Raw genomic sequence first — 13,144 nt, 5'->3', positions numbered from 1 at the left:
TTTAAACCTTGATATCCAGAACTAAGGTAATCTCTCTTTATTGTACTGATGTCACCCTTAATTAACAGAGGTCCTTTTCCTCGCTTCCTATCTTTCCTAAACAGCTTATAACACTGAATATTCAGGTCCCAGTCTTTGGCATCCTGCAGCCATGTCTCTGTAATGAGTAGCAGATCTCACAAGTATATTTCTCTTTGTTCTATCATGAATCCTACATGCTTTCAGATACAGAGCCTTTAGAACTCCATGCGGGGCAGCACGGTAGCATTGTGGATAGCACAATTGCTTCACAGCTCCAGGGTCCCAGGTTCGATTCCCAGCTTGGGTCACTGTCTGTGCGGAGTCTGCACATCCTCCCCGTGTGTGCGTGGGTTTCCTCCGGGTGCTCCAGTTTCCTCCCACAGTCCAAAGATGTGCAGGTTAGGTGGATTGGCCACGATAAATTGCCCTTAGTGTCCAAAATTGCCCTTGGTGTTGGGTGGGGTTACTGGGTTATGGGGATAGGGTGGGGTGTGGGCTTGGGTGGGGTGCTCTTTCCAAGAGCCGGTGCAGACTCGATGGGCCGAATGGCCTCTTTCTGCACTGTAAATTCTATGAAAAAGTTTATTATTCCTAACCTGCTCTTCTGCCTTGTCTTCCCTTTATTTGATTTATCACATCTTCCCAAATTAGCTCTCTTTCTCCCACTATTTAATCTCTACCACCCTGACCAGCTTCCACCGTCCTTTCAGACACTGCATTTGAGATCAGCATAATTCATTGAGGAAAATATTTGCCTCGCCTGCCTCTGCTCCTTTTTCCCATTACTTTAAATTTGTGTTGTTTGGTTACGCGGCTTCTGCTGGAGAAAACAATGTATAAACACCTCTCTCAGATAGTTCTGGAACCACCACCTGCTCGCCAGAGAATACGTTCTCCGCTTCTCTCCATATTTCATCCCTGGTGCTATTGATTGCCACGTCTTGGTCCATAATTTTTAGTGGACTAAAATCTGGATTTGTATAACTTTTTTTTTTGTTTTGTCTTTCAGATTTGGAATCTGGCAACTAATCGCCTCAGTTTTCTAAATTCGTTTAAAATGAAAATGTCAGTCATCGTGGGCATTACTCACATGACCTTTGGAGTCATCCTTGGAGTCTTCAATCACTTGTAAGTCCTTCTAGAGCAAACGTACAGCAACACCAAAACGCACCTGCTCATCACTTTTGCTCTTCCGAGAATTCTCCAAACTTACACTGTTGAAGCGATTGTAATTAATGTACAGCTTTACAGCTCATCAGAGAATTCCATGCCGATGCGGGTCGTAGACCTCTGCTCCTTGAGCTGGGAGGCGCAAAGTCAGCCAGTTGCCAAACACAACTGGTGCCCAGTAACTTGTGCTGGGAATTCCGCCATGATCTCGCTCCTCTCTATCTCTGTGACCTCCTCCAGCTCCATAACTCTCCGAGATTTCTGCGCTCTTTCAGTTCAGGCCGTTGACCATTCCTGGTTTTAAATATTCCACCATGGGGGGGTGGGGGGTTGCTGAAGCTTTGGAATTCCTGCCCTGAACCCCCACTGTCTCTTTTATCCTTCACAATTCTCCTTAAAACTGACCACTCTGATCCAGCTTTTGGTCACCTGTCCTAATATCTCCTAATGTGGCTCCGAGGCCGATTTGTCCGATTAATGTTCCTGATTAATGTGAATGCCTTAGACTGGTGTTTCACTACATTGAAGAGGCTACATAAATGTAAGCTGTTAAGAAGGAGCTGGTAGGAGTAGGCACATTGTCAAAAAAAACCATCTCTCGCTACATTGCGCAGAAAGTGTTCAAATTACATGTGTGAGATCACTGAGACGACAAATATCATCACACCTGGGCTAGGTTAATAATTAAAACTGTGCAGCAAAGCTTCTCAGAGCTGTTCTGGGGTAAGGGAGGGTGGGATTGGTCTGGATTTGTTTATTGTCACGTGTACTGAGGTACAGTGAAAAGTATTGTTCTGCGTACAGTTCATTAATAAGTTGGGGTTTTTCTCAGTCATGGGGTCCTTGTGATCAGTCATTCTTGCTACTGGTCAGTAATAACATGATGAACGATAGAATCATAGAATTTACAGTGCCTAAGCAGGCCATTCGGCCCATCGAGTCGGCACCGCCTCTTGGAAAGAGCCCCCTACCTAAGCCCACGACTCCACCCCAACCCAGTAACCCCACCCCACCTTTTTGGTCACTAAGGGAAATTTATCACGGCCAATCCACCTAACCTGTACATCTTTGGACTGTGGGAGGAAACCGGAGCACCCGGAGGAAACCCACGCAGACACGGGGAGAACGTGCAGACTCCACACAGACAGTGACCCAAGCCGGGAATCGAACCTGGGACCCTGGAGCCTTTGAAGCAAGAGTGCTAACCACTGTGCTGCCGTTCTGCCCCTATAATGCTGGGTTCTAATGACTTCTGCCTGAATGATCTAAGTGTTTGAACGGTGGTTCCAGGTGCTATTGGCTAGATGTGACGGTGGTCTGTGGTCCTGTTTTCTCGAGACAATAGTACTATTTTTGCAATACATTCGGAGATGTGAAGCTTTCGATGATGTGTCTGCTGTCAACTTTTTATAATTAAAGTAAGATAATTACAGTAATTACACTAAGATAATGGTGTATAAGTAATGAAGGCCCCTGCTAGAAAATGAAGATTGTGCCGAAGCTTCTGACACATATATTGACACTGTGTTGTTTGATTAATTTTATTTTTATTTTTGTACAATCCAGGCACTTTAAGAAGCAATTTAACATCTACCTGGTATTTATCCCTGAAATGCTCTTCATGATGTGCCTCTTTGGGTATCTTGTGTTTATGATCATTTATAAATGGCTGGCATATTCTGCTGCGAACTCCGAATTGGCACCGAGTATCTTGATCCATTTTATAAACATGTTCGTCATGCAAAGGAATGAAGATGCTCAACTTTACCCTGGACAGGTAGGCATTGAGAGTACGTTTGATGCATACTTTGTGAAATTGTGTATCACGTTCACCGGTTTTAAAAAGATCATCTTGTGGCAATGTCTTGTAATTTTTCTTCAAATTGGATATTTTAATGGAAAAAGTCACATTCTCTGAATAATAACAATAATCTTTATTATTGTCACAAAAGGCTAACATTAACACTGCAGTGAAGTTGCTGTGAAAATCCCCTAGTCGCCACATTCGCCTGTTCAGGTACACAGAGGGAGAATTCAGAATGTCCAATTTACCTAACAGGCATGTCTTTCGGGACTTGTGGGAGGAAACCGGAGCACCCGGAGGAAACCCACGCAGACACGGGGAGAACGTGCAGACTCCGCACAGACAGTGACCCAAGCCGGGAATCGAACCTGGGACCCTGACGCTGTGAAGCAGCAGTGGTAACCACTGTGCTTCCCAATATAGGACAGAAGGCCATTCAGTCCCTTGAGCCTGTGCTGCTGCCATTCAATTGGATCATGGCTGATCTGTATCCTACCTTCATTCATCTGCCTCCATATTCTTTAACATTCTTGCCGGCAAAAATGTATCAGCCTCCGATTTAAACCCTGCACTGGTGTAGAAGCCAGGTATTTCAAATACAACGTCTAGGTAAAAGATAGCTGTTTTAGTACTCATTTTTAAAAATGAGAATTTCAGCACACATAAATTCAGGACTTCAATATGATACATGAAACAGCATAAAATTCCATTATAAGATTATAGCAGCACATTTGCAAGACAATTTGACACTGCTTGTGCTAATTGTCAAAGCCAAGGGCTGAATCACCTTGTTCAGAATGCAGATAACAGCTGGGTCAGAAAAGCTGATGTTGCACATTGAAGATGGACGGCTTGCCATCAAATCAAATGTGTTTGAGTCTAACCCAAACCAATTAGGATTATATTGGGGTGTGATTAAATGACTTAAAACAGATATGAAAGTGTATAACTGAAAGGTTTCCGCCCGCCATTTTAGTGTTGTCTTTGTGTGTATTGTCTTTGGGGGTGTGTATGTTGTGCGAAGATGTCTTTGTGTTGTCTTTCTGTTAGTTTAGTCAGTTTTGTCCTTTATAGTCTCCATTTTAGTTTTATGTCTTTTGGGGATTCTGTCAGTCTGTTAGTCTGTGTCAGTGATGTTAGTCCACTTTTGAGTTTGAGTTTAGCTGAAGATTAGCTTTCTCTCTCTCTTCATGTTTCATTGCCAGACTTTGACCTTTTAAAAGTTACTTTCGAGCTGTCTGCCTAAGCAAAGAAAGATAATGTCTGTAATTCTCTGAAAGCTTCGAATTGTCTACGAATTGCCTTTTAAATGACTTTCAAATTGTAATCAAGCGACTACAAATAAAAATTCTTTTTGGCACCTGAGAAGTTTTAACTGCAAATTTCTGCTGAGTTCCAGTATTCGCAAAGTGCTACTGATAACCGAATAGCAGAGATGATATAAATTCCTTCAACTATACACAGTCTAATAATACAAGGAATCGAACAACTTAACATAGTCTAGAAATATTACAAATCTTACAACTTGTCGTATTGCGCCAGGACTTGATTCATCAACTAAGCCTCTCCCAAACTTAAAAATGAGTACTAAAACAGCTATCTTTTACCTATACTAGTTGTATTTTACAGTATTTTACAGAACTGGCTTCTACAGTTGGGACACCCAGCTCCACACTTCCTACATCCTCTGTGTGAGGAAGTTTTTTCCAATTTCCCTCCTGACCAGTTAACTCATTAAACTCCATCAGTGCCTTTCAAATTCTCAACATTTTCAAACAAAGTATCCATTAACCCTTTATATTTCAGAGACTATAAGCCTACTTTATGAAATCTCTCCTGATAATCTAACATTGGAACTTTGATAACATTCTGTTGATCCGTGTTGCATTCCTTCCGAAGCCAATATGTCCTGTCTAAGCTGCAGTGCCCGAAACTGTCCACAGTGCTGCAGATGTGGGGTAGATGTGCGGTAGGTGCAGGGTAGATGTGCGGTAGGGGTGGGGTGGGGTAGATGTAGGGTAGGTGTGGGGTGGGGTAGCATGGGCTTTTTAGGGCTGAATGGAAACTTGCCCTTTAGTTATAAAAGCTCACATCCAGTTTCTGATTTTTGTTTTAACCTAATATATTTTATTGATTTACGTACGTGGGTTACCCTTTTCCTACTTCACCATTTGAAAAAATATAACTCTGATAAATCCATTTTTTGACCCTAAAGAGATGACCCCATAGTATCCTAATTTGCTGCCGATGATGTAATTCTTGTTGCTGACTGTGAAAGGGGATGAGCTTTGATCGCGGGCTTTACTCCACACGTCTCTTGGAATCGGTGCCCAAGAACACTTCTGTAACTGGAGCCTGCCTTTAGCTGCCCAATATCTGTGTTGGCGTGCTGAGCCAGGGATTTACCTCTGGTTACTGTGCTTGGAGACACCGTGATTCCGGAAATGGTAGAATAAACACTTTTATTGTGGCTGGGTTTAAAACTACAGAATTACCTTTTTTAATAAAATAGACAGGAGCATCACGAGCTTCGTGTGGGCAGGGAAAGTTCCGAGAGTAAGGAGGGGGTTCCTTCAGCGTAGTAGGGACAGAGGAGGATTGGCACTACCGAACTTGGGCGATTACTATTGGGCCGCCAATGTGGAAATGATACGTAAATGGATGATGGAGGGTGAGGGAGCAGCGTGGAAAAGACTGGAGAGAAAGTCCTGTAAAGGGACGAGTTTAGAGGCGCTGGTGACGGCGCCGCTACCGATCTCACCTAAAACGTTTACCACGAACCCGGTTGTGGCGGCAACATTGAATATCTGGGGACAGTGGAGGCGACAGAGAGGGGTGCGGGGAGCCCTGGTGGGGTCCCCAATCAGGAACAACTATAGGTTCGCCCCAGGTAGAATGGATGGAGGATTTCAGAGCTGGTACCAGTTGGGAATTAGGAGGGTGGGAGATTTATTTATAGATGGGACTTTTGCGAGCTTGGGAGCATTGGAGGAAAAGTATAAGTTGCCCCGGGGAAATTTCTTCAGATATATGCAGGTGAGGGCGTTTACTAGACAACAGGTGAGGGAATTTCCATTGCTCCCGACACGGGATACAGGACAGGGTGCTTTCAGGGGTGTGGGTCGGAGAGGGCAAGGTGTCAGAGATTTACCGAGAGATGAGGGAAGAGGGGGAGGAGTCGGTGGGCGAACTAAAAGGAAAGTGGGAAGAAGAACTAGGGGAGGAGATAGAGGAGGGTATGTGGGCTGATGCCCTAAGCAGGGTAAATTCCTCTTCCTCATGCGCCAGGCTTAGCCTGATTCAATTTAAGGTGCTACATAGAGCACACATAACGGGAGCAAGATTGAGCAGGTTCTTTGGAGTGGAGGACAAATGTGGGAGGTGCAGCGGAAGCCCGGCAAACCACGCACATATGTTTTGGGCGTGCCCGGCACTGGAAGGGTATTGGAAGGGAGTGACGGGAGTGATTTCGCGGGTGGTGAAGGCCCGGGTCAAACCAGGCTGGGGGTTAGCTCTATTTGGAGTTGCGGAAGAGCCGGGAGTGCAGGAGGCGAAAGAGGCCGACGTTGTGGCCTTTGCGTCCCTAGTAGCCCGGTGCAGGATCCTACTCATGTGGAAGGAGGCGAAACCCCCCGGACTGGAGGCCTGGGTAAACGATATGGCGGGGTTCATTAAACTGGAGCAGATAAAGTTTGCCCTGAGAGGATCGGCTCAAGGGTTCACCAGGCGGTGGCAGCCATTTCTCGACTACCTAGGGGAACGTTAGAGGGAAGACAGATGACCAGCAGTAGCAACCGAGGGGGGAGGGGGGGGGGGTTTAGTGTAGGTCAAAGATAAAGGGGTTTTGTTACTTGTGTATTGTTAAAAATTTCTGTATTATTGTTGCGTTTGCTTTGTAAGAGGGGAAAAATTGTTGTTTGGGAAAAAAATTTCAATAAAACATATTTAAAAAAAAAAAAAAGAACTACAGAATTAATTTATTTTCAAGTAAGGAAGAAAATAGAGAATATGAACTGTTTTATGGTCTGCGATGGCCGTCTTCGGGGCGGGGGGGGGGGGGGTGGTGGGGGGACCTACAGTTTAATTTGGGGTGATAGTCCCTTTAAGAACGAGAAGATGATTTCTAGCAAAACACCTTGGTCCCAGAAACCGATCATGTGACCAAGCTGCCTTGGAGATAATCAGTAGAAAAAGGCTCATCAAGAAGTTAATTATAGGGGAGAGTTGATGGTGTGTGGTTTTGTGTGCAAGCAGTTTACTTTTAGTTTGGAACTAGCTAGCTCTAAGGGTCCATCTCTTTTGAGTAGGATTCAGTTAAAATTCTGTGTGCAAATAGAATAGCTCAAGCTCCAGCTAAATTTATGCCGAACTGTGTCGACCAGTTAAATAGCTCAGAGATATGTTTACTGACCAGCATTATGAATAGGATTAACAGACATCATGTTATAACAACCCAGATAACTTGGCCATTTAAATTCATTCACTCGAAGCCTCGGTGACCTGATGCTACATTATCTCCTGGTCTGCATAATCCAGCAGGCTTCAGAGTCCAAAGCTCCCGATCATCTCTTTTCTCAGAGTGATGTTGGGATTAATTGGCCAGGACTCTAGGGAGAACTCGCCAATTCCTCAAATGATAACACAAGATCTTGGAAAGAGAAAACAGACACTGCATTAATGTGTCTTCTGCAACTCTTACCTGGATTTATTTTTTAATAAGGCACATGTGCAACCAGTCTAAGCCGGTAAGAAGAAAGCAGTTGCGACAGCGCGGCACTCCCTCAGTACTGACCCTCTGACAGTGCGGCACCCCCTCAGTACTGACCCTCTGACTGTGCAGCACTCCCTCAGTACTGACCCTCTGACAGTGCAGCACTCCCTCAGTACTGACCCTCTGACAGTGCGGCACTCCCTCAGTACTGACCCTCTGACAGTGCGGCACTCCCTCAGTACTGACCCTCTGACAGTGCGGCACTCCCTCAGTACTGACCCTCTGACAGTGTGGCACTCCCTCAGTACTGACCCTCTGACAGTGCAGCTCTCCCTCAGTACTGACCCTCTGACAGTGCAGCACTCCCTCTGTACTGACCCTCTGACAGTGCGGCACTCCCTCAGTACTGACCCTCTGACAGTGCGGCGCTCCCTCAGTACTGACCCCCTGACAGTGCGGCGCTCCCTCAGTACTGACCCTCTGACAGTGCAGCACTCCCTCAGTACTGACCCTCTGACAGTGCAGCACTCCCTCAGTACTGACCCTCTGACAGTGCAGCACTCCCTCAGTACTGACCCTCTGACAGTGCAGCACTCCCTCAGTACTGACCCCCTGACAGTGCGGCACTCCCTCAGTACTGACCCTCTGACAGTGCGGCGCTCCCTTAGTACACTGCACTGGAGTGTCAGTCTAGGTTACTGGATTGTGTGATTGGATATGGGCTTGAACTCATGTCCATCGACCGAGACGAGAGGCCTGGCATTGGAGAATGATCAGAGATCCCAATGGTGAGGAAGGAGGACATTCGGCCCATCGAGTCCACGTTGACCCTTTGAAAGAGCAGCCCACTTAGGCCCACTCCCTTGTAACCCCACCTAACCATTGGACACTCAGTTACAATTTAACATGACCAATCCACAAAACCACATCTTGGAACATTTTGTTAAGTAGCTTTCATAGAATCCCTTCCGATCGGAGGGAGGCCCCAAATGTTTCTGCACTTTTGTGTTGTCCTCTCTTGTGAAATCCGTTGGTAATCCTTTCCCCCCCACTATTGTTCCAAGGGGTATTGCTGAATATATGAACAAGTATACCTGTTACTGCACTTTGTTATTCTTCAAACTGTTCAGAGTATGTCTCCTGTAACTGACTCCTGCTCCAACAGTAAGAACTAAAGTTATTCCGAGTTGATCTGTTTGTAATAAATTAATATAAAAATAGCCAATTTTAAAAGTGATCAGATTCCGATATTTTGGTTCAGTTATGTATTTCTAATGATACAAACACGTAATAATTTGTATTCATTTGTGAACAGAATGGAGTCCAAATATTCCTGGTTGTCATTTCTATATTATCTGTTCCCGTTTTGCTGTTTGGGAAACCGGGATATCTGTACTGGAAGCACCACGGAGGAAGAAACTTTGGGACATACAGAGTAGGTCTTTGAATCGCATCAATGTTTGAGTAATCTGCCTGCTCTCCTCTTCATATCTGGGCATCGTTGAAGCTTTTCCCATGGTTATTAAATTTGGTGGAATGCTGAGCACAGCTCCCTCAGGAACGCCACTTGCGCTCCCACTGACCCGATGTGACCTTTCCCCTGTCTGTCACTGTCCAGTCCACGTCACCAGGTCCTCTGGCAGCTGGATTTGTGCGTTCACTCCGACAATAAGGGGATAGAATGTTGAAATGGAAGGGTTTGTGTTCTGCCGTGAGACAATGGAAAACTTTAAACCGTTTGAAAACTTTCCTGATTTGCCTCGTCTTTTTTTGAATTGATTGGTATTCTCGAATAGCACAATACAGAGGAGACCTTGTGTCCGCCGTGCCTGTACTCGCTCTGCCAATGGGCTGTTCATTTTGTTCTGCTGCCCCTTCTCTTTCTCGACAGCCATGCTTCCCTCCAAATATTTATCCAGTTCCCCTTTGGAAGTTACAATTGAAAATGAAATGAAATGAAAATCGCTTGTCACAAGTAGGCTTCAAATGAAGTTACTGTGAAAAGCCCCTAGTCGCCACATTCCGCCGCCTGTTCGGGGAGGCTGGTGCGGGAATCGAACCGTGCTGCTGGCCTGCCTTGGTCTGCTTTAAAAGCCAGCGATTTAGCCCAGTGTGCTAAACCAGCCTCGTGAACCAATTGAATCTGCTTCCACTGCCCACTCACCTGAGGAAGGAGCTGCGCTCCGAAAGCCAGTGATTCGAAACAACCCGTTGGACGTTAACCGGGTGCTGTAAGACTTTTACTGTGTCCTTTCAGACAGTGCACTCCAGGTTGCAACTCGCTGTATAAAAATGTTTGCTTCTGCTACCTGTGACATTTTTGCCGATTGCTGCAAATCTGTGTCCAGTTCAGCTTCTCTCAGTGGAAACAACTTCTCCTCACTTGACCAAGACCCCTCATGATTTTGAACAACTCTTGCCAATTCTCCCCTCAACCTTGTTCATTCTAAAGGAGACAATCCCTGCTTCTCTGTTCTCTTCATATAACTAAAGTCCCTTATTCTTGCTACCAGTCCATTAAATCACCTCTTTACGATCTTGATGTCCACCTTAGAATAAAATCTAAAATGTGTAGAGTTTGCTGTGAATAACTGCCTGACTGAATCCCTCTGCTGTTTTATATTTAGAAAGGTTACACGCTTGTGCGAAGGGGGAGTGAAGAGGAAGTGTCACTGCTGAGAACTCATGAAATGGAGCAGGGAGATATACATTCAAACCACACCAGCCAGGCAGATGGAGCTGAGCAGGAAGTAAGAGAAGATTTTGCTTGTCCAGGAGGCTTTACTTGTCTGTTTTAATCATTTTTATTTCAGCCGCAGAATTGTGCTCAGCCGTGACCCGTAACGTCATGGCCCGACATACCCCCGACTCCACCGTTACCCCGAGCCAGAGGATCGACAGTTTAATGAAGAGTACAGGAGGGCTTGGCAGGAGCGGGCCATTCAGCCCTTCGAGCCTGTTCCACCATTCCGTGAGATTATGGCTGATCTGAGACCTACATCCATTTACCTGCCTTTGGCTCATATCCCTTAATATCTTTGCTTAACAAAAATCTATCTCAGATTTAAAATTAACAACGGTTCCAGCTTCAGCTGCTGTGTGTGGGAGAGAGTCCCAACCCTCTACTACCCTTTGAGTGAAGAATTCTTCCCAACATCTCTCCTGAACCGCCTCGTCGTCTGATTTTTAGACTGTCCCCTAGTTTTAGAATTTCCAACCAGTGGAAATAGTTTATCTTTATCTACCCTGTCTTTCCCCGTTAATATCTTGAATCTCACTCAGATCACCCCATTACCAACTAAATTCTAGTGAAAACGGGCCTAATTTGTGTAATCTCTCCTCATAATTTAACCCCTGTAATCCAGGTATACTTTCTGTAAACCTCCGCTGCTCTCCCTCCAAGGCCAAAATATCCATTTTGTTTAAAATGTAGAATATCCAATTCTTGTTTTTTTCCAATTAAGGGGCAAGCCCATGCCGACCATGCTGCCCGACTAAACTACAATCTTCTACACTTCCCGGGTCCGACTAAACTACAATCTTCTACACTTCCCGGGTCCGACTAAACTACAATCTTCTACACTTCCCGGGTCCGACTAAACTACAATCTTCTACACTTCCCGGGTCCGACTAAACTACAATCTTCTACACTTCCCGGGTCCGTATCCTTCTATTCCCATCCTATTCATATATTTGTCAAGATGCCCCTTAAATGTCACTATCGTCCCTGCTTCCACTACCTCCTCCGGTAGCGAGTTCCAGGCACCCACTACCCTCTGCGTAAAAAACTTGCCTCGTACATCTACTCTAAACCTTGTCCCTCGCACCTTAAACCTATGCCCCCTAGTAATTGACTCCTCTACCCTGGGGAAAAGCCTCTGTCTATGCCCCTCATAATTTTGTATACCTCTATCAGGTCTCCCCTCAACCTCCTTCGTTCCAGTGAGAACAAACCGAGTTTATTCAATCGCTCCTCATAGCTTATGCCCTCCATACCAGGCAACATCCTGGTAAATCTCTTCTGCACCCTCTCTAAAGCCTCCACATCCTTCTGGTAGTGTGGCGACCAGAATTGAACACTATACTCCAAGTGTGGCCTAACTAAGGTTCTATACAGCTGCAACATGACTTGCCAATTCTTATACTCAATGCCCCGGCCAATGAAGGCAAGCATGCCGTATGCCTTCTTGACTACCTTCTCCACCTGTGTTGCCCCTTTCAGTGACCTGTGGACCTGTACTAGATCTCTCTGACTTTCAATACTCTTGAGGGTTCTACCATTCACTGTATATTCCCTACCTGCATTAGACCTTCCAAAATGCATTACCTCACATTTGTCCGGATTAAACTCCATCTGCCATCTCTCCGCCCAAGTCTCCAAACAATCTAAATCCTGCTGTATCCTCTTGACAGTCCTCATCGCTATCCGCAATTCCACCAACCTTTGTGTCGTCTGCAAACTTACTAATCAGACCAGTTACATTTTCCTCCAAATCATTTATATATACGACAAACAGCAAAGGTCCCAGCACTGATCCCTGTGGAACACCACTGGTCACAGCCCTCCAATTAGAAAATCATCCTTCCATTGCTACTCTCTGCCTTCTATGACCTAGCCAGTTCTGTATCCACCTTGCCAGCTCATCCCTGATCCCGTGTGACTTCACCTTTTGTACTAGTCTACCATGAGGGACCTTGTCAAAGGCCTTACTGAAGTCCATATAGACAACATCCACTGCCCTACCTGCATCAATCATCTTTGTGACCTCCTCGAAAAACTCTATCAAGTTAGTGAGACACGACCTCCCCTTCACAAAACCATGCTGCCTCTCACTAATACGTCCATTTGCTTCCAAATGGGAGTAGATCCTGTCACGAAGAATTCGCTCCAGTAATTTCCCTACCACTGAAGTAAGGCTCACCGGCCTGTAGTTCCCTGGTGCTGTGAGGCAGCAGTGCTAACCACTTTGCAAACGTGCCGACCTAAGTGTTTCCACAACCAACAGATCTGCAGTCCAGCCTTATCCAGCCGTGAATGGTGGTGGACAATTAAACAACTCACTGGAGGAAGAGGCTCCACAAATATCCCCATCCTCAATGATGGAGGAGCCCCGCACATCAGTGCCAAAGACAAGGCTGAAGCATTTGTTACAATCCTCAACCAGAAGTGCCGAGTGGATGATCCATCTTTGCCTCCGGAGGCTCCCAGTGTTACAAATGCCAGTCTTCAGCTAATACGATTCACTCCAGGTGATATCAAGAAACGGCTGAAGGCAGTGGATACTGCAAAGGCTCTGGGCCCTGACAATATCCCAGCAACAGTACTGACGACTTGTGCTCCAGAACTTGCTGCACCCCTAGCCAAGCAGTTCCAGTACGGCTACAACACTGGCATCTACCCGGCAATGTGGAAATTGCCCAGGTGTGTCCTGTACACA

At 45.7% G+C, this 13,144-nt stretch overlaps 1 protein-coding gene across 4 annotated transcripts in view; it reads left to right on the top strand.

Moving 5' to 3' along the window:
• Positions 1–13,144, top strand: part of LOC140426618 (V-type proton ATPase 116 kDa subunit a 2-like) — a 155,806-nt gene that overhangs the window by 134,070 nt on the left and 8,592 nt on the right. For all 4 annotated transcript variants that reach the window (XR_011948248.1, XM_072511843.1, XM_072511769.1 and 1 more), the window contains 4 exons: positions 1,031–1,149; positions 2,758–2,968; positions 9,022–9,141; positions 10,334–10,456. Coding sequence is in view for 3 of the 4 variants with exons in the window: in XM_072511843.1 (XP_072367944.1) it covers positions 1,031–1,149; positions 2,758–2,968; positions 9,022–9,141; positions 10,334–10,456 (573 nt within the window). In the remaining variant the exon portion in view is untranslated. The remainder of the gene's footprint in view (positions 1–1,030; positions 1,150–2,757; positions 2,969–9,021; positions 9,142–10,333; positions 10,457–13,144) is intronic.

Source organism: Scyliorhinus torazame, chromosome 1, assembly GCF_047496885.1.
Source record: "Scyliorhinus torazame isolate Kashiwa2021f chromosome 1, sScyTor2.1, whole genome shotgun sequence".
Taxonomy (NCBI): Eukaryota; Metazoa; Chordata; class Chondrichthyes; order Carcharhiniformes; family Scyliorhinidae; genus Scyliorhinus; species Scyliorhinus torazame.
The sequence above is the reverse complement of the archived record's forward strand: the minus strand, read 5'-3'. Positions and strand labels throughout refer to the sequence as shown.